General features: G+C 45.1%; 2 protein-coding genes across 16 annotated transcripts in view; one reads left to right on the top strand and one right to left on the bottom strand.

Moving 5' to 3' along the window:
- Art3 (ADP-ribosyltransferase 3 (inactive)) overlaps nucleotides 1–22889 on the top strand; it is a 102945-nt gene that overhangs the window by 2350 nt on the left and 77706 nt on the right. For 2 of the 15 annotated variants that reach the window (XM_038323944.2, XM_038323952.2), the window contains exon 2: nucleotides 15985–16090. The exons of the other annotated variants lie outside the window; for them this stretch is intronic. The gene's annotated coding sequence lies outside the window, so the exon portion shown is untranslated. The remainder of the gene's footprint in view (nucleotides 1–15984; nucleotides 16091–22889) is intronic. 15 annotated transcript variants of the gene reach the window in all.
- Cxcl10 (C-X-C motif chemokine ligand 10) lies at nucleotides 17921–20187 on the bottom strand. The gene is made up of 4 exons (XM_038324041.1): nucleotides 20032–20187; nucleotides 19408–19534; nucleotides 19115–19204; nucleotides 17921–18731 (listed from the first exon to the last, which is right to left on the bottom strand). Exons 1-4 carry the CDS (start codon nucleotides 20090–20092, stop codon nucleotides 18713–18715), a joined length of 297 nt encoding a protein of 98 aa, XP_038179969.1. The 5' UTR covers nucleotides 20093–20187; the 3' UTR covers nucleotides 17921–18712.

Raw genomic sequence — 22889 nt, 5'->3', positions numbered from 1 at the left:
AAACCTTTTTTTTGGTTTTTTTTTTTTTTTTTTTTTTTTTTTTTTTTTTTTTTTTTGAGACAGGGTTTCCCTGTAGTTTTCTGGAACTAGCTCTTGTAGACCAGGCTGGCCTCGAACTCAGATCCGCCTGCCTCTGCCTCCCGAGTGCTGGGATTAAAGGCGTGCGCCACCACCGCCCGGCTGTTCATCAAACTTTTATTATGATTTTAGATTCTAAGGACACAAATTTTTCTGCCCTCAATGAGCTTATAATTTACGTGGAGACAAATCAACATTAAACAAATAATGGCTGTAGGGCCAAAATGTTAACATAAAAGGACAGTACACAATTACTGGGTGCAGAGAATCTCCATCTATTGTGAGATGCTTCAGGCAACCGTTGGACTATATTCAGAGGGGAAGACTGAAATTCCTAACTTCAAGAAAGTAAAGAGGCACGAGAAGGCATTCAGAAGCAGCGAGGGCTGTGCAAGGGTAGAAGACGGTGGAAAAGAAATTGTGAGGATTGGGTCGAAAAATGGAGCCAGCCGCTGAAGGGCAAAGGGGCTTGGAGTCTGTGAGGGTGAAAAGAAGGATTCTAGTCAAGAAAGCACATCGTGGAGGTTTATGAAATGCACGAACACACACACACAGGAACATGCACACACAAGCACACACACGAGTGCACGCACACACGAGCATACACACAAGCGCATGCACACATAAACACAAGCACACACACGCACATATAAACACAAGTACATGAACACACATGAGCACACACACCCTACCTGTTTTTGTATATCTGTTACTGATTTTGTCACATTTTTACCCATTAATTTTACTTTATATAAATGTTTCCTTTGCCTCTATGTGGATGACGTATTTTTTTTTAAATAGTTCTTTATATGTCTAGACTGTTCTCAGTGCTGGACATTTGGGTTGTCCCTAGCATCAGTAACACAATAGTGCTCTAAGTATTTTGTTTTCTGGTTCTGTGTGAGGCGGTGCGCCCCTGTAGTCTGAGGTACCGAGGAGACTGAGACAGGATGATTGCATGAACCCCAGCGTTCAGCGCCAGCACGGACAACATGATGAAACCATGTTTCCTAACAGAAATGTTTAGCCTTTCCTTTTTTGAAATTAAAAAGAAAAATGGTAAGAATATTCAATATTTCTGTAACATTTGATTGCTTGCCAGAAAGAGGTTAATTTCATAATAACACTAACTGAAATGTACATGTATTTGTTCCTCGGCCTTCTATTATTTGTATTTATTATGCAAAAATTGGCATATGAGATTTCCAGTTGTACCACGCATGTGTGTGCACGAGCTTGCGTAGTCATGTGTGTATAGGTGTACAGGCATCTAGAAGCCAGAGGTCACCCTTAACTGTTGTTCCTCAGGTGCTGTCCAGCTTGGCCTTTTTTTTTTTAAACAAAGGTTCTTACTCTCCTGGAACTTGCCAGTAGGCTACTCTGGCTGAGATTTACCTGTTTCCATCTCACCAGTATGGGGGATTAGAAGCACAAAGTACCCTCACCCAATTCCCAGTCCCCCACCTCACCCCATTCTCTCCTTCTCTGTTCCTTCTCTTCACATACAGTTGGGCATCCATGTTGTGGGCTGTCTTACCTAGTGGATACCGGCCAGCCACACCGTGGGCTATCTTATCTGGTGGATACCGGCCAGCCACACCGTGGGCTATCTTATCTGGTGGATATCGGCCAGCCATACTGTGGGCTGTCTTACCTGGTAGATATCAACCAGCTATTTCATGGGCTGTCTTACATGGTGAATATCAGCCAGCCATGCCGTGGGCTATCTTATCTGGTAGATATCAGTCAGCCTCGCAGTGGGCTGTCTTATCTGGTGGATATCGGCCAGCCACGCCGTGGGCTGTCTTATCTGGTGGATATCAGCCAGCTATGCTGTCTTACGTGGATGGGTTCTGGGGATTGAACTCGGGTTCTCATGCTTAAGTGGCAAGCACTTTACTGACTGAGCTATTGTTCCAGTCCTCCATTTTATATTACAGTTACATTTTAGCTTATCTTGGTTTCATACTTACGTATAGTCTACCTTTCTAAGATCAGTTGTCAAATAGGGTCAGAGTAGAGTAGTCTTCTGATCTTGGTGGATCTACTTCAAAACCTTCAGCGGATGCCTGGAACCATAGGTAACACCAAGCCTTGTACATGACTATACTATTATATATACCTATAATAGGTTTAACTTATAAACTAAGTATGCTAAAAGGTTACAGCTATAACAGTATACTCCAACGAGAGGTATGGGAGGGCGATGTCTCTCAGAATATCTCTCAACAACCTTGTAGTGCCTGGTTGTTTGAACCTGTGGAAGTGGAACTGAGAATACAGGGGATCACGGTATTGGCATTGTAAATATATGTCAGTTGTTTACATATTTTGGTTGGAAAAGTATCCACTTAAGTGATATTTATTTTGTTGCCTTCCTTTCATGATTTTTTTTTAATTCAACTCACATCATGAGCTGGTTTATGTCCCCCAAATCCTTTTGTGGAAGCCTGAGTTTCTGGTGTTCTCAAACTGTGACTGCATATAGAGATAAGGCCTTTGAAGAACTGATTAAGTTGAACTGAGATCCCAAAGGGGAAACCAAAGAACAGATCTATTAGCTAAAAATGTCAGATCACTTGTCTGAAGCTTATAGAGGCAAGGAAGCCAGTGCAAAGAACAACAAAATGAAGGCAGCGATAAAGAAGTGGGAAATTATAAAAAATTATAAAAAAGAAACTGTACGTTTTGGGACCTAGAAAATTTGAAACCTTCAGCAGCTGGTGGGAAAACGTATTCTTGAGGCCCCGGGATCAGTCACCAGTACCACATGAAAACCCAACTGAATATCACCCAGGACGTCTTCAGTGGCAGTTTTGAGTTGTCAGGAGGGAAAAGAACCAACATATGTGAAGACAAGATCATGGGGATTATTGAATCTGAGAGCAGAAAGAAAATACTGAGGAAGAGAAAATAGAGCCTAAATGTGTGACACCTTCAAGTTGGCCCACACATCCTTAATGTGAGCTTGGGAAGGAGAAAGGGCAGAGCAAATGTTCTCAGGATCAAGACCCTCAGCTCCCCAGACAGGAGCACTCAGTGCTCTGTGATGCGGGTTTGCTTGTCAGTTGACTACATCTGGAATTAACTCAAACCCAAAAAGGCTGGGCACACCTGTGAGGGACTTTTGCTTAACTGAGTCATTTGAAGTGGTGAGGTCCACTTCTAATCCAGTTCTGAGGTGGGAAGACACCTTTAATCTCGGATCTTTTGAGGTGAGAAGACCCACCTCTACTCCAGGCCACACCATCCGCTGGCAGTCTGTATAGAGGACATGGAAGGAGGAAGCTTTTGCTCTTTGCCTGTTTGGCCTTGCCATTGCTAGCAAGTCCATTCCTTGACTGGCATTAGAGCCTACAACTGGGATTCCAGCGTACTGAACACCAGCTGAGACATCCAGCCTGTGGACAGCTACTGGATTCTTGGGTCTTATGTTGGTTAGCCAGCCATTATTGGGTTAGCCAGACCACAACCTGTAAGTCTAATACATCCTCTTTCTCTGTATATAGAGAGATCCATTCTGTAAATTCTGTTACTCTAGAGAACTCAAATCCATGCTCCAATAAGACAAATCTGGAGATCTGTACAGATATACCCACAGTCTGCTTGTCCAAATCTGTGGACAGAGGATCTTTAAATCAGAGGCTGGAGGGGGGTGTGGCATGCCTGTACACGGCTTCTTTTTTTATCAGTCGTGTGCCGAACATTACCGAAACAAGCATTTTTCTGGACCACTTGGGTGGTATCCCTCACCCATCCTTAGTGAGAATAGCTGCAGGGTAGGCAGGGGCATCTGGAGTTCACTGAGGCTTGGCACAGTTCCCTGAAGCAGCCATGACTGAGGCAAGGCCCCTGCAAGCAGAACCCATGGCTTCAACAGGCGGAGTCTCAGGGCTTCTTACAGCCGAGCTACTGTGAAGCCGTCAAGGCAGCAGGGCATCATGGTGACCATCCACTTGGTAGCCGAAGAAGGGGTTGATGGATTGACAGCCCTTTGCACAAGGTAGCTGTGCGCTGTGATGTGCCGGCTGCCAGTTCAGTGGCTGAATGGCCCATTCTCAACGGCTGTATCTGGTTAAAGCAGCAAAGGGTGCTTACAGTTAAGAACCAACATGAAAGTAATACAAGGTGTCAGTGGTGCTTAGTCTCCAGACAGCCTAGGGAGAGCTGGGTCCTGCACTTGTCACTCCCAGGGGAAAGCTGAACTCTAGTGCGTTCTAATCCTCTTAAGGTGTCAATATGGTCCCCCGCCCCCTGTATTTTCTCCTCTGGAGGTGAGGGATTTGTAACTTCTATCATTTATGAAACTTCATTGGCTTTCTGACTTCAGTTGTACGTTTTAGTTTTTGGTAATTTAGTTATAGACATGATGCTACACTTGGCATTTTAGACACAGTCTTCTCCCTGTGTGTAGCTTTAATTTAGCTTTTGTTTTATGTGCCAAATACAGGAGGGGCGCTTCAGTGTCTGAGGATGTAGGGCTTGGAATTTTTACACTTCTGGTATTTTTCTCTCGGTACTTTCTCTCCACGTGAAGTGAATAGTTTTTCTTAGTCCCGAAGGTATGTAATTATGTATGGAAGCCTGGGGATATGACAGCAAAAAGGGATCTGTGATGCTTGCTCCCTGGACAAGTCTGTCTTCTGTATGTTCCCTGGAGAGTTTCACTCTGGGGTACATTGTTGGGAACAGATAAGTGTATCAGAGCCCTCTTGCTTTGTCGTGCTCTGCTCGAGGTTATCCAAACTTTGCCTGAACAATATCCACCCTTTTTAACCAGGGCATTGCTTCCAGGTAGTGTTCAATGTTAGCATACACGAGACAACAGTGTTTTATTTACTTATACTGACACCAGTCATTGGAAGACATACGGTCCGCAGCATCTCAGGTCACTGTGACGTACACTTAGTACAGTCTTAGAGTGGCCACTGTGTCACCAGGCCATAGCGTTTCTCATCTAATAATCATGGAGCCAGTATCCTTTAATCTGGACTCTCATGGATTCCCATACATTTGCCTGCGCATAGAGTTTATGTAGTCTGCAGCAACAAAAGCATTATTATGTAGTGATGGATGGCAGTCTATCGTTTTCAGTCTGTGCTGCTTGAGTCCTGAGAAGCAGAAGCTGTGGATTTTCTGTGTGTGCGTGTACGCACGTGCGTGCTGACACAGGGAGTCTGTGTAATAGTCCTGGCTGTTGGGCAACTTGCCCTGTAGATCAGGCTGACCTCAAACTCTCAGAGGTCTGCCTGCCTCTGCCTTCTGTTGCGGCGAGCGAACCCTGACCAGCAGGGAAAGATCACCACCGACACAGGATTCTTCTCTGATCACACTTTAATGAAGCGCTGCTTGGTTGAGGGAGAGCTGGAAGCAGGGGGCCCCCCCGAGCCGGGCTGGGTGGCGGCTTATATAGAGGAGGACGGGGCGTGTCTACTGATTAGGTGACGTGGCAGAAAAGGATTGGTGGAAACCTGTTGCCAGGCAGATGTGGCGCGAAAAGTTCGCGCCACATACTTGTTTACTTTAGCCCTCGGCGCCATCTTGTAATGGCGAATGTAAGTGCGGCCGCCACAGTTCCCCCCTTTTAATTTTATGAAATTTAAAAGACAGTCAAGGCTGAGGTCAGAGGACCTTACCCTGAAAATGTAGACATGTCCCGTTTTTCTCAGGGATGGGAAAAATAAGCGGGACTACCCATATGCATAAGGTCATGATCTCCTGAGTGGATCTACTCAGTGCACTCTTAGGTGCAAAACCTCCTGTCCAGGACAACACATCCCCAGATTCAGGGGAACCTCATCGATCCCTCTTTCCGAGTGCAATGGCTCAATGGCCTTCGGGTGCAAAAGCAGGGATTAGGGTCAGGAGTCCTGTAAGATGCTGATCCAAGCTTGGGGGGAGTTACCGGCCTCCAAGGCTGCGAGGGCACGAGCAATGGCCACCTTTTCCCGTTTCCTTACCCGAATCAGCCTTAGAATCAGAAACAACGCCAATATCACTCCCGAAGTTAATATTAATCCTAGCACGCCAACCCCTGCCCATTCCTTAATATATGAAAAGGTATCTACCAGCCAATCTGTAAATTCCCCCAGCGAAACCATAGTCGCCTGGGTTTGATTCAAAGCCAAAATCTTCAAACTAAAATTTGCTTGCAATTGTTCCAATTCCCTTGTCCAATTGCCATTTAGATATTGAGAAATCGCTCGGGATTCATTAAGGGTAGCAGTATAGGGGGTAACACACAAATGCTTAGTACGATCTACACAACCAAAGGTAACTATATCAAACATTTTTAACATATTTCTTTCCACCAAATCAACTCTCTTATTTAACAATAAAATACCTGACATTAATTGATGGTTAATCTTTTCTTGTATATACATAGCGTCCGAGGTTTTTTGAACCACGGAATTGATAAAAGTAACTGTCTGAACTTGATTGGCCATAGCTACTCCTGCAGTAACAGCTGCAGCAGCAGACACTGCAATAGCCGTCACAATAGTTGCTGTAATGCCAAAATCCCTTTTCCGGCGAACCAGGGTGGCTAATGGGAAGTTCTTAGGATTGGCTTTTACAGGCAAAAACACAAAGGTAGGGATGCGCATAACAATCGCACCTGAATGGTAGAAATTCCAACATTGTGACAGAGAGCAATTATCCTTCTTGCAATCAACTGCAGTATTATTTGAACTCCCTGTAGTATTAAACAAAAGCCAGACAAAGGGAGGATCCAGGCAAACTCTGGTTTGCCGTAGAGTAGTATTATGTTTTTTCTCTACACTAGTTATATTAATTTCTTTAGAAGTGTGATTCATAATCCCTGTATAATTATTTAACATAATTATTCCAGAGCGAACAAATGTAGCAAATGGAGACAACTCAGTTATAGCTCCTCTGGAATTCATAAGTATCCATGGTGTAAAGGGTGATCCAACCTTTATCATAAGTTTTCTTTTAACCTTAAAATGGTTAAGATTCCTAAGAACCCATCCAGAATTATTGTAAAACTTATCATATCGTCCTCTGCAATCCACAAATTCAGGGGGATAGCTCAAATCATTACCAGAGCATCTAGGGACAGACCAAGAAAAAATATTATTACTAGTATGATTACTATTGCCAACCTGTGAATCACTATTATTAACCTTGCTAACCTGTACCCAATTGGGCGTTGTAAGGTTGCAACTGATCCCATAAGTGGTAACATTAACAGTATCATTGGAACCGAAATAGGAGCCAGATCCAGATTTAGCTCCAGATCTGACCTGAGGCAGGGCTACGCTAATGGCCTTTCTCAAAAAATTAGGGGTATCTTCTAAAAATGGATCTCTAGCTACAGTAAGATTCATAGCATCTAGCAAGATGCAGTCTGAGATAGAAGTGCTCTGATTTGTGGTAAAACATAAAGTTCCTGCTAGGGGCACTACAGTTTGATTAAATTTCTGTTCCTGAGCATCCACCTTTTTGCAAACTAAGTTCAATTGGCAACTATCAACAAAAAATTGTGGCAATATTGTGGACTCATTGTGAACAGGAATTGGAATGGGCCATGTACGGGCCACAGCCCAGAAATAAGATTCTTCAGATTCAACTGGAACCGGCAGGTTCACCAACAGGATCAGGAGCAGCAACATCTCCTTGCTCTTCGTCAGGCTGTTCCAGTGTTGTCACGATCCTTGTCAGTCTGGTAGGGATCCACACCGGATCTGGCCGATTCTGAGGAAAGACACAAACAGCTCCCCTGGACCTCTGTATCACAGGGTCCGGTCCATACCATTTGTTATCAATTACATCCTTCCATTTTACTAATTCTGTATTTCTGTGTCTGTGGTCCATATGTCTTTCCGCGGCTGAACAGCCATTGGAATCCAAGGTCAAAAAATTAAATGTAAAGAGAGCGAGAGATATTCTATCTCGCGGGGATGCGCCCTCGGCTATTCCCCCTTTTTGTTTTTGAAGCAATTCCTTAATGGTGCGGTTAGCCCTTTCCACGATGCCTTGTCCTTGTGGATTATAGGGCAAACCAGTAGTATGATTAATTTCGAAAATAGAGCAGAACTGTTGAAAACTTTTAGAGGCATATGCCGGGCCATTATCAGTTTTTAAAGAATAAGGCTTGCCCCAAGCAGCCCAGGCTTCTAGGCAATGGGTCCTTACGTTAAGGACCTTTTCACCACATAACGGGGTGGCATGTATAACACCTGAACAAGTGTCCACGGAAACATGCAAATATTTTTGTTTACCAAATTCTGAAACATGAGTAACATCCATCTGCCAAAGGGTAAGTGGCTTTAACCCACGTGGATTAACCCCAATATGAGGCGGATGATGAAAGATCACACAGGAGGAACATTGTTTAACTATCTCACGCGCTTGGTCGCGAGTAATATTAAACTTAAGGCGAAGGGTATTTGCAGGCACATGAAACTTTCTATGAAATTGTTCAGCCGATTGCATAGGATCCAGGGCAACTAAAGCCATTTCCCTGGTAGCCCTATCAACCATATCATTAGCTTCAGTCATAGGTCCAGGAAGACCGGAATGAGCTCTAATATGACCGATAAAAAATGGTTTAGCACGTTGAATTATACAATTCTGAATTTGTAATAACAAAGATGCAACCATGCTACTAGGTTTAACATATGCAGCCACTTCCAGATGTTTTACAGCATTAACTACATAGCATGAATCAGAATACAAATTAAAAGGCTGATGGGGAAAGGCCTTAAAGACCTCCAACACTACTTGACACTCCACGACTTGGGGTGCTCCAGAGCGAAATTTCAGAGTAACAGGCGGGGAGCCATATACCATATAGGCTCCAATTCCAGTTTTGGACCCATCAGTAAAAATAGTCAAGCCATTATTCAAAGGAGAAGCACTGGTAATCTTTGGAAAATATACAACATTCTGTGCCATAAAGGACAGCAATTTATCAGACGGATAATGATTATCAATAACGCCTGAATATGAGGAAATCAATACGGCCCAATCATCAGTAGTCCCTGTCAAAACTTCAATTTGATCTTTGGTATAGGGCAATATTAACTTCTCTGGCATTTTTCCAAAGGTGGTCAAGCTGAACTTCACTCCCAATAATGCCTGTTGTGCCACTAAATCAGGATAATAGCTTAACGTGCGTGAACCAAGTGTATGACCATGTATCCACCAAATCGGGCCTGTCTGCCACAATACTCCAGTAGGATGACCAACAGTGCGCAGAATGCAAAGCAATAATGGTTGTTCTGGATCAAACCGAAGAACCTGCGCTTGTTCTATGGCCTTTTCCACTATCTTTAATGCTTCTTTTCCCTTGGGTGTAAGCTCTCTAGGTGACGTTACATCAGGATTTCCTTCTAATATTGAGAACAACGGCTGCAAAGCTTCACGGGTAATGGGGAGATATCCTCTCAGCCAATTTATATCTCCGAGCAATTTTTGAAAATCATTTAAAGTGCGTAAATGTGATGTGCGAATGCAAATTTTTTGTGGAAAAATCTGTTTTGGGGTAACATGGGCTCCTAAAAACTCTATAATACTTGTCTTTTGAATCTTATCGGCGGCAATAATCAGCCCCTTTTGTTTTAAGGATGCCTCCAGGGCAACTAATGCCCGTTCTAGCATATGCTCTTGTTTTGCTGCCAATAGGATATCATCCATGTAATGGATCAGCCTAACTTTTGGAAAACTACGTCTCACTGGTTGTAACGCCTGATCCACGTATAGCTGGCACATGGTGGGACTGTTGGCCATACCCTGTGGTAAGACCTTCCATTGATAGCGTTCATCAGGCTGTTCGTGATTTATAGAGGGAACAGTAAATGCAAAACGATGTTTATCTAAAACATGCAAGGGTATAGAAAAGAAGCAATCCTTAACATCTATGGCAAAAACAGGCCAATCTCTTGGTAAAGCACTTAAAAGAGGCAACCCTCTTTGGACAGATCCCATGAGTTGCATTTGTGCATTAACTGCTCTAAGGTCATGCAGCAGCCTCCATTTTCCTGACTTCTTTTTTATGATGAAAATAGGAGAATTCCAAGGAGACACAGAAGGTTCAATATGACCAAGCTGAAGTTGTTCTTTAACTAATATGTGTGCGGCCTGGAGCTTTTCCATAGACAGGGGCCACTGAGGCACCCAAACGGGTGTATCTGTGCCCCAGGGGATGCGTAACGCATCATCAGTGGCCCCTAGGAAAAACCCAAGCCCTTCTGATCAGATTTGGGAGTGGGCAACACGGGATCACTTCGTCCTTGAAGGCGAGCCCCCAGCCCTTTTCCTGGTACAAAGCCTTGTGCCTTCATGACATCTTTACTCACTTGAGAATAATCATTGGTAATTATCAATTTTAATTGTTGTTGTACATCCCTTCCCCATAAATTTAAAGGAAGGTCTATGACAAAAGGCTGAAAAATGCCTTGACTGTGTTCCATCCTCCAATGCAATTGCTTAGCACTCATATCTGGAGTATTTTGATATCCTAGACCCTGTAAGGTTTGTGCAGCCGTCTGTAAAGGCCACCTCTTCGGCCAATCCTGTTTACGCATCACACTTCTGTCCGCTCCGGTATCCAATAGGCCCGTAAAGAGCTTTCCTTCTATTTCTAGGGTACACATGGGGCGATCATCAAGTCCTATAGACAAGCATGCTAGTTCAACCCCAGAGGAGCCGAACCCTCGCTTGCCCCTCTCTTTCTCATAAGAGGGAAATTTTTCATGGTCTGATCGAAGAATTAACAATTGTGCAATACGATCTCCGGGTGCAATCGAAATGATGCCAAACGGAGAATGACACATTACCTTAATAATGCCTTTGTAGTCAGGGTCGATCACTCCAGGTAGCACTAATAACCCTCTAAGAGTACTGGAGGATCTTCCTAAAACTAGTCCCACTGTTCCTTCCTCTAGAGGTCCTGACATATCTGTGTCTATAGCTTGAACACCCATACTCTGAGTCAGTACCAATCCGGTGGTGGCACGGAGGTCCAACCCTGCGGAGCCTGTGGTGGCCCTTCTGATGACTGGGGTGGTCTCATGTTTGGCTCCTGAATTGCCCCATAAATTCTCGGGCCCTGGGGTAGTGGGCCCTTCTGCCCGTTTTTTGACATGGCTGATGTTGCATTAGGTATGGGCTGTCCATTGATATCCTTTACGGATCGACACTCATTTGCCCAGTGTTTTCCCTTTTTGCACCGCGGGCATGTGCCCGGCTGTCTCTGACCTTGGCTCTTTTTATGTGTGCCTTGGGGGCAATTTTTTCGTACATGCCCCGGCTTCCCGCAATTAAAGCAGGTACCTGATCTTCCCTGCCCCCTGGAGACTGCTAGCATAGCAGCCGCTAGGCCAGCATTAGTTAGAGGGCCGCCTATCTCTCGGCAGGCCTTAAGCCAAGCATCCAGTCCTTTATTTTTCCACGGCATGATGGCTCTCTTACATTCTTTAGTAGCCTGTTCAAACACTAACTGCTGAACCAGAGGCATAGCTTCTTCCGCCTCACCGAAAACTTTTCCTGCAGCTTCCATCATGCGAGCCACAAACTCCGAAAAAGGTTCAGTAGGGCCTTGAATAATTTTAGTAAGGTTGCCCGTCACTTCACCTCTTTTTGGTATCATTTTCCATGCTCTTGTGTAAATTTCATTAATTTGTTGATATACCTCCACTGGATAGGCTGTTTGATTAGCCGTCCATTGCCCTTGCCCTAATAACATGTCTGCATTCCAGGGAGCTCGATTTGGCGTTTGCGCATTTACTCGAGCCTGAGTGTGAGCAGCTTCTACCACTATAGATCTATAATCTAGATATTGACCTGTAGAAAGGCATGCTCTAGCAATTTCCCACCAATCTGTTGGTGTCATAGCTCTGGTGGTCAACCGAGTCAGTAATGTGCGGGTATACTGCGCATTAGCTCCATAAGTCTTTGCCGCTTCCACTAAATCTTTTAACTCTTTATAAGGGACTGGCTCATGATATCTTTGTTGATTTTGATCCTCAAAAACAGGAAATACCACCACTGAAGGTGGATAATGCACAGCTAACTGCGCAAGAGTGCCCCTGTCGATGAAATGGCAGCTACTCCTGGGCTGCACGTAAGGAGGGGGAAACTCTCTAGTAGGCACTTTTAGAGCTGGCCCATATCTCTCCTCCTCATAACGTGCATCTTCCTCCTCTAAGCTCTCCTCCTCTGCCTCTACCAGCTCTTCTTCAGCCAGCCGCAAGGCTGCGAATTCATCCAGCACCGGATATAGGGGAGGTGCTGAAGGTTTATTTATCTTAGGATCCTCTTTTTCTTTTATATCTTTCTTTTCTCCTTTTTTGTTCCTTATTACCGTGCACTTTTCTTCTGTATCCTCCTCTGTCTTTGAACCTGCTTCTGAAAGGCTGTCCTGGTGTCTTGCCAACATTTTCCTTCCTTCTCTTAACTCCTCTACATTTTTTCCGTCTTTCAAACAGGAGTGTACTAATCTCCAAAAAGGATAAGTCCCCTTCTTTAATTGCCCCTGTTCCTTTGCTGCCTCCAAATCTTTGCCTAGCTTTCTCCAGCAATGCAGATTTAGATCCCCAGACACCGCAAACCACGGCGCCATGCGATCAATATCCCCGACAATCACCTTTATGGTGGATTTCGAGATTTTCAATCCTCTCTCCTGTAGTAACCGCTGTATGGGATCTACAAAATCGCATACACTGGAGACAGACTGATCGTTGCCCATCTTTGCTCACTTTTCTACAAGAGGCTTACAAAAGGGCAGAAAAATCGCCTTATCTGCTACGGATTTACTTTCACTTTAGATGTTACAGCAGAGACACTCCTCTCCTGGTCTATGACAACGGATAAAAATGCAAAAGGCATAAACCACTACAGCAAAAACAACCACTGCTAGTGCAAACCACAAAGGACTAATTCCTCCAAGAAGCATACCTAAGGATACTTACCGGCGCCGACCGCTTCGTGTGTAGAGTTCTGAATCCTTTTCGGCCCCCTGTGTGTGTCCGCCGAAGTTCCCGGGTTTCGGCACCAGCTGCGGCGAGCGAACCCTGACCAGCAGGGAAAGATCACCACCGACACAGGATTCTTCTCTGATCACACTTTAATGAAGCGCTGCTTGGTTGAGGGAGAGCTGGAAGCAGGGGGCCCCCGAGCCGGGCTGGGTGGCGGCTTATATAGAGGAGGACGGGGCGTGTCTACTGATTAGGTGACGTGGCAGAAAAGGATTGGTGGAAACCTGTTGCCAGGCAGATGTGGCGCGAAAAGTTCGCGCCACATACTTGTTTACTTTAGCCCTCGGCGCCATCTTGTAATGGCGAATGTAAGTGCGGCCGCCACATTCTGTGTGTTTTATAACATAAAAAGTAAACTATAGTGTTGATGGCAGACACCAAACACAGACGCTCATGGCTTAGTTCACATCTGTCCATCCACAGCATCTGTACCTGCAGCTGCCTTCACTTTCTTCAGAGTAAACACACGCGTGCCTTTGTGTGTGCTCTCCTGAACTAAAGGTCACTTTTCTGTGTCCGTCAGCTGCCAATGAGTCTTTCAGGCCCAGCTCTGCCATCGCGTTCGCAGGACAGGAATTCTGTTTTCTGCTGCAGTTTTTTTAAGTCCACAGAATAACAGATTGCCGTTGTCTCTGTTTAACCGTTAAGCTATACATTACAGTTGTTTCTTGTGACCTGACATACAACCAGCATAAACTGTTGAATACACACCTTGCCTTTGAACAGAGAGATGTTTAAAGCCCTCTCAACAGCTCTTTGAAATGTGCTTGTCAGCAGCCCATTAGGTAGATGCTGTGGTTTGAACGTGTCTCTCCTAAAACTCAGCTGTTAACCATTGTGACTAGCTTCAGAGCTGAGGCCTTGACTCTGGAAATGCAGTTTAGAAGAAAGTCATGTCCCTAGCTTGTAAGAGGCCTTGACTTGCATCCTAATACAGTAAAATGAAACACCCCCCACACACACAAAAAAAAAAAAAGAAGAAAGGGAGGGTAGATCCGTTAGCCGCCGTGTAGGTGGTAGAATCTAAACCTGGTCGAATCTTCCTCTGGAAGAGCAATCAGCTCTCATAAGCACCTCTCCGTCTCTGCAGCCCCAGCTTTCTTAGTTTAGCATAGACTATGCCTGCCAAAGAAGAGGACAGCAGACGGGAGGGAGATACGATCAGAGCACAAGCTGTTACCTACCTACCACAGAGACAGACTAGGGCCCTACCAGTCCAGAAGCCCTGGTTGTGTCCCTGGTGCCTTGTGTTCTCTTTTCTCTTCTGAGTTATGCATTTTAAGTAAATCATTTCCTTGTTTTCTGGCATACACACAAGGCTCTGTGTTTGATTTCTAGTATAACCAAAGCATACCAAAGCAACAAAACTGCAGGAAATGGAGTCCTCTGCCCGTGCTCCTCTGTGGCGTGTTCCTTCTTTATCTCGTTCGGTGCTAATGGCAGAACCCAGAGCCTTGTGAATGGCAGGCCAGTGTTCTGTCACTGAGCCCCTTTTAACTTAGAGACAGTGGCTCACTAAGTTGTCTAAGCTGGTCTTGAACTTTCAATCCTCTCACCTCCCCGCCTCTCAAGTAGCTGTGCACCACCACACTCACCAAGTAGCTGTGACCACGGGTGTGCACACCATGCCCACCAAGTAGCTGTGACCACGGGTGTGCACACCATGCCCACCAAGTAGCTGTGACCAGGGGTGTGCGCCACCCCACCCACCAAGTAGCTGTGACCATGGGTGTGCACCACCACACCCACCAAGTAGCTTGACCACAGGTGTGCACCACCACACCTACTAGGACTGTTTCTCAGTGTGGTGTGTTTTCGTTGACACATTTCACTGAATACCTCAGCTGCCCCCTCATTGGTTTCCGGTTTTTGCTATTGCTAGTCATGCTGCTTTAAATATTCTTTAAAAAATCTTTATTAGCGGGCTGGAGAGATGGCTCAGAGGTTAAGAGCATTGCCTGCTCTTTCAAAGGTCCTGAGTTCAATTCCCAGCAACCACATGGTGGCTCACAACCATCTGTAATGGGGTCTGGTGCCCTCTTCTGGCCAGCAGGCATACACACAGACAGAATATTGTATACATAATAAACAAACAAACAAACAAATAAATAAAATCTTTATTAGCATATGTTAATGAATTTTGTTGCCACATTTGCATATATGTGCATAATGTGTTTTGGTCATATTCATATTCCCGCATGACCCTTTCTTATTGCTCCTATTCTTATTGACCCTTTCTTCTTCCCAACTAGTGTGTGTGTGTGTGCACGCGCACGCACGGACTTTAATGACCCAGTGTATTGCGTTAGAGTATTTACAGGATCCGACCAGTGGCCACCCCACTATATCCTGCATGGGTGATGAGGAGATGAAGAAATGACAGACACACACACAGAAAAGCTGGAAGCAGACTGTGGTCTCTCTGATGGAGAGTGCCTATTGTTTCCTGCAGGAGGAGGGGTTAGCCAGTCTCAGTGGGAGGTCTCTGTAGGAGACACCTCAGGTAGTGGTCATCCAGGAGGAGGGAGCTGAGGTTACTAGTTCTTGGCCAATCATCTGTAAACACTTGCGCTGGACCAGAGGAAGGCTTTGCAAGTTCTCATGGGGCTGAGGCATGGCTGTGCCCATGTCGATGATGCACAGATATTCAAGACTTCATCTACTCCCCACACTGTACTCCCGAAGAAATGCCCCTTCACCATTAACTCTGTATGAATCCCCCAGGTTGGGTGAAGTCTCATGAGTTCTCCCCACTTCCATGACAGAATATTTAGGCCCAGTCTTGTGCTGATCTCATGCAGGTAATCCTAGCTGCTGTGGGTTTAAAAGTACAATCTTCAAAAAGAGAAACGTGATTCTCATTCAGTGTTCCACATCTCTCTTCCTTCCTGTTCTTACATTCCAGCCCTTTCTTCTGCTGTGTTTCCTGGGCTTTGGCGTGCATATGCGATCATCTGTGGTCCCAATTTCGGCTGATTACTTGGCTGTCACCATCCTCATCATCCAGTCAAGTAGGTGCCTTTGTAGTCACTACTATCAACCGCAGAGAACGGCAATAATCCACAGGCATAAACGGTTATTAGAAGGCAATTTGATGAGCACATCATATATCCAGGCGTGGGCTTCTGACTGGCTTTATAGTAGCAGACAATGATCATTTACTCCTGTGGAGTAGGCCTCAGATCCCATCAGAGAGCTTTCGGTCACCCTAAATAGACTTGCAGCGAGTGCATCGGTGGAGACCTTGCCTAGCCTTGGTAGTATTGCAGGATCCAGAGCTAGGTTGGACTGTTGTTCACTGTTCTCCAGCCTCAGCATTTTTCAGCACTGTGAGGACTAGTCAGCAGGGTAGAAACTTCCAGGCCGATTCCAGTGTATGGGGTCATCATCAGTGGGCTCTTACCATCTAGTTCTGATGAGTAGCCAGCACTGCTGGAATATCCTTGTATATGACCTATGAGACAATGGATTATTGGATGGTGATAGAATTGCTCGGGCATACAGGATGAGGTGTTCAGTTTCAGAATATCACACTCTTTCCGCAGAAGTCATGACTACTTGTTCTCAATAGCCATGAAAGGACCTTTCTCACTGTTGTATATTTTTCTGTTGTCAGAATGACCTGATTTATTTATTTATTTATTTATTTTTTGCCAGTCTGATGGTGCAAAGTGAAGTGTTTAAGGATCTGAGAACACATTTCCTTCATGAAAATGAGGTTGAATACCCTCTCATGTTAAGGGCATGTGCTTTTCTTCTGTGAAAGTCTTAACTGTATTTCAGCTGTTAGTCTTATTTTAACGTTTTTGTCCATGAGAACTTCTTTAACATTTGTAATGTGTGTGTGGTGGGTTGAGGTGGGGGAGTGCGCACAGCCTACGCTATGGGTGTCGCAGTCAGAGGACAACTTGCTGGAGTTAGTTCTATCCTCTTGGGACTCGGGGGTTGAACTTGGGTCTTCAGGCTTGGTGTCAGGTGCCTTTCTCTGCTGAGTCTTCCTGGAGACCTCCATGAGAGTTCTTCATACGTTCCAGAGACTAATAATTTATCAGCTGATAGTGTTGCAGCATCCTCTTAGTCACTGATTAGGAGGTAAGGAAGAAGTGGTCATGTGAGTGTCTTGTTTGGGGAACTGAGTGGACAGTGGTATAATTAAACAAGTCCATAAAACAGAGGTGAAGACACAAGGCTAGCAGGGAAATGAATTGACTCCGAGTTTGCCTGTGCAGTATTCTGGCAGAGATGTCTAGGAGTCTGTTCGAGCTTCCTCTCTGCTGCTGTGCTAAAGACCAAAAGCAACTTCAGGGAGGAAAGGGTTCTCTCCAGGCAACGGTCTATCACCAAGGGAAGCCAGGGCAGGAAGCAGGAGCAGAAACCACGGAGGAGGCTGCTTACTGGCTTGCATCCTGGTTTGCTTCCTCTGGCTAGCTTTCTTACACAACCGGGGAACCTGCTCAGGGTGACCCTGCTCAGGGTGACCCTGCCCAGAGTGGGCTGAGCCCGCCCACATCCGGCATCAGTCGAGACAGTCACCCTCGGACATGGCCACAGGCCAGTCTGGTTTACACATCCCCTCAATGGAGACTCTGTCTTCCCAGACAACTCAGTTGTGTGGAGTTGACAATAAAAACTAACTGGGACAGGTCCCTGCCCGTGCCATTCTCCCATGCCTTGCCAGTTGTATAGGACTCTTACATGGTGGGCGGTGAGGAGGCTGCACTTAGGAGTGTGGCAATTCTCCTTATCTGTTTGTCCTCTATCCATCCCATACCAACTTCTTGTCCAAGCCATTGAGTCTCTAAAGCTCTGAAATAATTCTCAGTCAGATGAACCACAAGGCATTTCCGATTAGCTATTTTACTTTATTACCTTTTGGTCTCAATATTTTCAGTACAGTACATTTTTTATTTTGAAAACCAACACCTTTTGTGTTATGTAACATTCAAAACCTCTTGTCTGTATAAACTTCTCTAATTACTCATTGATATGTGTAGTCAGTTACAAAAGTTCTTCCATATACAATGAAAATTGTACAAAAACCATACATCTGGAACAGTTGTTCATTAAATAATATGTATACATACATTTCTATACATTCTAGCTTCCTGTCAGTACTTTGAGTTACGAGGGTCCCTTGGGAAGACGGCAGTAAGCCATGAGATAAAGCATGGCCTCAGGAGCAGGCCGGTGGGAGTCTTACTGTGACTGTGTTTGAAATCAAAGAACCCAGGTAACTCAGATCCAAGAGATCTCCTAACACACCTTAAGACAGGGAGGACGAGGAGGGTGAGAGGAGCAGCAGGCAGGGCTTGGCACAAGGCTAAGAGTGTAGCACCTCAGCGTAGCTTATGGTACAGCGCCGGGAGAGCCATTGCAGTGGTTTGTGTGAGAACTCGGGACCAACTCTTAGGGAACTCTCGTTACTGGAGTTGCTCTTGTCTCAGGACGATGAACTGTCCATCGTCCTGATGTCACTAGGAATAGCAGCTGATGTGACCATGGTTGGTCACCTTTCAGGGAGAACCAGGGACAATTAAGGCTAGCCACACACGGTGTGAAGGGAAGTGATGGAGACGGGCTCTTGGCCGTCTGTCTGTCTGTCGGTCACAGCACTGTGGTGATTGGCTTCTGTCTTAAGGAGCTCTTTTAGACCTGTAGAAAGAAGACAGTACTGAGTGGAGTAGATCGACTTCAGTCTGGGAACCCAAGGAACCTTGAGAAAAAGGCTTGGTGCACTTCCTGCTGCTAGCCAGTTACTGTGGGTCACAGTGGCTGTTGTTTTTGGAGAGGCAATGTGGAAAATTGGACAGCTTTACCCAGGGACGGTTATAACCGCCTACAGGTTGCAGTAATTACCTGTCACTCCTGGACTATAGGTATTTATGGCCTGAGGTGATACCTCAGTGTTGTGTAAATAGAGGTGGGAAAGGAGCATGGGGGTCACGTGACTTTAAGGCAAAGATCCCACAGCAAAACCCAGTGCAGAAGCTGCTTCCTACGATTGCCGTTTCCTGAAAGAACAGCAGGAAACCCACCTTTTTTTGCTAACTGCTTTCACTAAACTCTTGATGGCCTCAGATTCTGGATTCAGACACCGCTTCTCTTCAGTCCTTTTCATTGTGGCGCTATAGAAATGGGCAGCGAGATAGGTAGATTAGCATCAGGCCGACAACAGAGGCACCATCCAAGTCCACAGTGAATTCAAGTCCCGTCTGTTAGGTGGAGAGTTATCACACACACAGCCTTGGCTGATCTGTCCCGATTACCATCACATGTTTAACATGCAATTACATAAGGGGAGTTAGCTGTAGGTTGGGGTTTGACTCACATGATCTCAACACGTGGACAAGATTGACTTGCAGGAATAATCTCCAGTTTTCCTATGGCCCTGGGTTTTACAGGCCGGTCATCAATCTTGATGCAGGAGCAGCGGACTGTTCGTGAGAGAGGGATTCCTGTAGGAAGGGGGAGAGTGACACAGGCACTTAATATAGGTGAGGCGGTGATGAGCAAAACCTGTCCCCATTATTGTCACTTAATCTGAGAGATGTAGCTCATTGTACCATAGGTCCGAATGGCTAAATAGCTCATTACTGTAAAGAAGGGAGCTGCCTGCTACTTCTTAATGATGAAATCACGCCCTTACGTATAGATTATATTATTAAATAGGCTAAGGTAAGAAGGCATCTGTCCTACCCCCCTCTTCTCTGCTTCTCCCCTCCCTCCTCCTCCATCCTCTCGGTTCTTTCCTCCCCTTCCCCTCTTTCATCTCTTCTTCATTCCCTTTCTCTTATTTTTCTCTGACTTCAACCAGCATAAGTTGTGCAAGCAGGAGGAATCTCTGCCTGTCTCCCTTTCCTTCCTAGGCACACAATAAAAGAAACGCACTGTTTAGACTCGAGCCCCACCATCTTTCTGACTTGGGAAATTAAATAGCCCTGGTGTTCCTTACCCTGTGTCCCACTCAGACTCAGCAGGATGAGGCAGAAAACGAGGACCGTGCTTCCGTTCATGGCGCTGACAGTGGAGGCTTCGGGATGGCTGGCTCGGGACAGATGTCAGTCAGCTGCGGTGAATGCCTCAAAGTGCGGGGCTACTGTGCAGTATTTATCTGCAGAGAGTTTCCCTCCCTGCCTCTTGATTGGATGGCTGTGGAGTTGACTCAGCAGGACTTCAGTGTCCTTTAAGGGAAGTTCCCTGTTGCAAAATTGAGGTTATTTGTGTTTATTGTGAGTTCTGAGTTTGGAATTTCCCTCCCTGATCCTTTTAATTTTTAACAAGTGAACGAGTTAGGTTTCACTTTCCAGAGCATGAGCTGTTTGAGAAAAGAGATGGAGTGAGCTGCCAGATAAGTTTGAAAATGGCTTTAGAATCTCTTCTTTCCCCTCTTGTAAAACTGAGTTAATATTTAAGTCAAGACCTAAACACAGTTTTTATTTTTGTTGCATTTTCATTATTTACTTTTGCTTTTTTTTGAGAAATGTGTTTATCTTACAAACTTTATTATAAAACCTTGCAATCAATAAAAAAATCACACACTAGATTTTTTTTATTCATTAACCAGATCTAAAGTCTATACAACTTAATGAGCTTCTGTGTGTTAGAATAGGCATTCAGAGCAGAAGCTGTGGGGCCCTGAGTGCAGGTGATGGTCACAAGTGAGAAAGGAGGGTGTAAAGCTGGGTGTCGCTCTAGTTCTGATTCTGTCGTGGATTTCTTGATTGTTTTCTTAGCAAGTGTGTGTCAGCGGGATCAAGGATGAAGGTGATGCCCACTGGATGCGGGCATGACTCTGCAGTGCAGAAATGCGGCAGCAGGTCTTAGAACCTAGGAGAATACATGGGAGGGCTTTCACAGAGGTCCCAGGGATGCAGGGACAGGCTGGGAAGTGGCAGCGATTTCCCGGGGTTGGGCTATTGACCCTTCAGTGTACTGGTTCAGAACGGTGCTGGTTGCCAGGAATGAAGCCCATATCTGCAAACTGGAGAACAGGAAGTCTGTCACCAGGACAGGAAGTGAGTTGCTGTTTGGGAAAGATGGAAATTTCTAGAGTGCTAAATCCTAGGTTGATGTAGTCCAAGGACTAGAAGAGAGCTAAGCCTCCAAGTGAGCAAGGCAGACAGCTGCAGGAATCTGGAAGGAAAAGAAGGAAGGCGACTGAGGCCAGGTTGACAGAAGCCAAGAGACTTCTGATGAGGGGTGGCTCCTATGAGAGGGGGCCCCAAGGAGTCCCTGCACACCTGCTTCTGCAGACTGGTACTGCAGTGCAGGCATGTCAGAATTCCAGCGTGGACTCTGAATGGGAGGGGTGCTGAGCAGGGTTACATTAAACAGTCACAAAGATACATGGTGACAGTTTTATTTTTTTATTGCACAAGTTCACAATATGCAAAGGAGAAAACAGATTCGAGGTAGATAGCAAATCGATGACTAATAGTCATTCATTAAGAAGAAAATATTTTTTAGTAAGAATTGCATGGCATTGAGTATCTGTAAGTCACTCATGAGCTGCAAAACCCAGGACCCCATCTCTAGCCCACACTCTCAAACACTTGAGTACGAAGAACAGATCTCCAAAGAGCAGATTCATGGTCAAGGTTATTGACCTTCCCCTCTGTCTATTCACTTGGATGAAGTCATCTTTGAGGTTAGTTTGGAGTTTCTGGAACTAAAACATCTAGGAAAGGTTTAAGTTAGATTTATTTTACACCAAATTTTATGCTAAAATGAAAATTACTATAGTCTATAGTATATATGCATTGCATGTATGTGTTACCCGATAGACAGACACATGATAGGCATGCACGTGCATTTATAAGCAGTTCTCTGAACTGAAAACAGACATTTTGCCCTGAATCCTGACAAAGACTATATCAAGTATGGCATTACATATCATGGCATTTTTGTGGGTAGGGAAAAAACATGTATTTTTTTTCCTATGTATTAAAATCTGTAAAAAATAAAATCAAAACCAACCACCTATAAGGTTAACGTCAAATGACTAAAATAAAGGTATCTAATGTGGAAGTTTCTAGGAACATATACTTGCTGTGTCAGAAATGCTTTGAAGGCCTGAAGAAAAGGTCAGCCTTAGATGATCCTTAAGAGTGGGGTGTACTTACAAGCTGTATGATGGCGCAGACCTTTAATCCCAGCACTCCAGAGGCAGAGGTAGGCAGGTCTCTGAGTTTGAGGTCAGCCTGTGCTACAGAGTGAGTTCCAGCACAGCCAGGGTTACACAGAAAAACTCTGTCTAGAAAAAACAGAAAAAAGAGGTGAGGTGTGCTTACAAGATGTTCATGGTGGAACACACCTTTAATCCTAGCATCTGGAAGGCAGAGGCAGGTGGATCTCTCTGAATTCAACACTGGCCTGGCCTACTGCGTTCTAGGATAGTCAGGTCTGTGTTGAGAAGCCCACTACAAAGAAAAAAAAAATGGCCAGGAGGGGGAAGCATATGCAAGTATAGACATGCCACCACAAAACAAATACAGGGGAACCAACCAGCCAGTCAGGAAGGTTGGTGAGTGGCATGGGCTATTGATCCTTTGTAAGAGCCTGGAGTTCAGCATTGCAGGTTTCCAACACCCTTGTCCCCAGTTATCCCCAGCATGCTCTTGCAGAGCTAATTATGCCAAACAAATCTGATAAAGATGAAGGCACAAATTATTTTTGTTGTTGTTGTTATTGTTGTTTTGGTTTTCCAAGTCAGGGTCTCACTATGTAGCTATGGCTGTCCTGGAACTCACTATGTAGACCAGGCTGGCCTCAAACTGACAGAGATCTGTCCACCTGCCTCTGCATCCCAGT

This window comes from Arvicola amphibius, chromosome 1 (genome assembly GCF_903992535.2).
Source record: "Arvicola amphibius chromosome 1, mArvAmp1.2, whole genome shotgun sequence".
NCBI lineage: Eukaryota > Metazoa > Chordata > Mammalia > Rodentia > Cricetidae > Arvicola > Arvicola amphibius.
Note: the sequence above shows the minus strand (reverse complement) of the source record. Positions and strands in the feature narration are given on the sequence as shown.

Coding starts and splice junctions, on each gene's coding strand:
- Cxcl10 (XM_038324041.1), bottom strand. CDS start 20,092: ATGAACGGAAGCACGGTCCTCGTTTTCTGCCTCATCCTGCTGAGTCTG. Junction 19,535..20,031: donor GAGTCTGAGTGGGACACAGG/GTAAGGAACACC, acceptor CCCTTCCTACAG/GAATCCCTCTCTCACGAACA. Junction 19,205..19,407: donor TGTCCACGTGTTGAGATCAT/GTGAGTCAAACC, acceptor CCATTTCTATAG/CGCCACAATGAAAAGGACTG.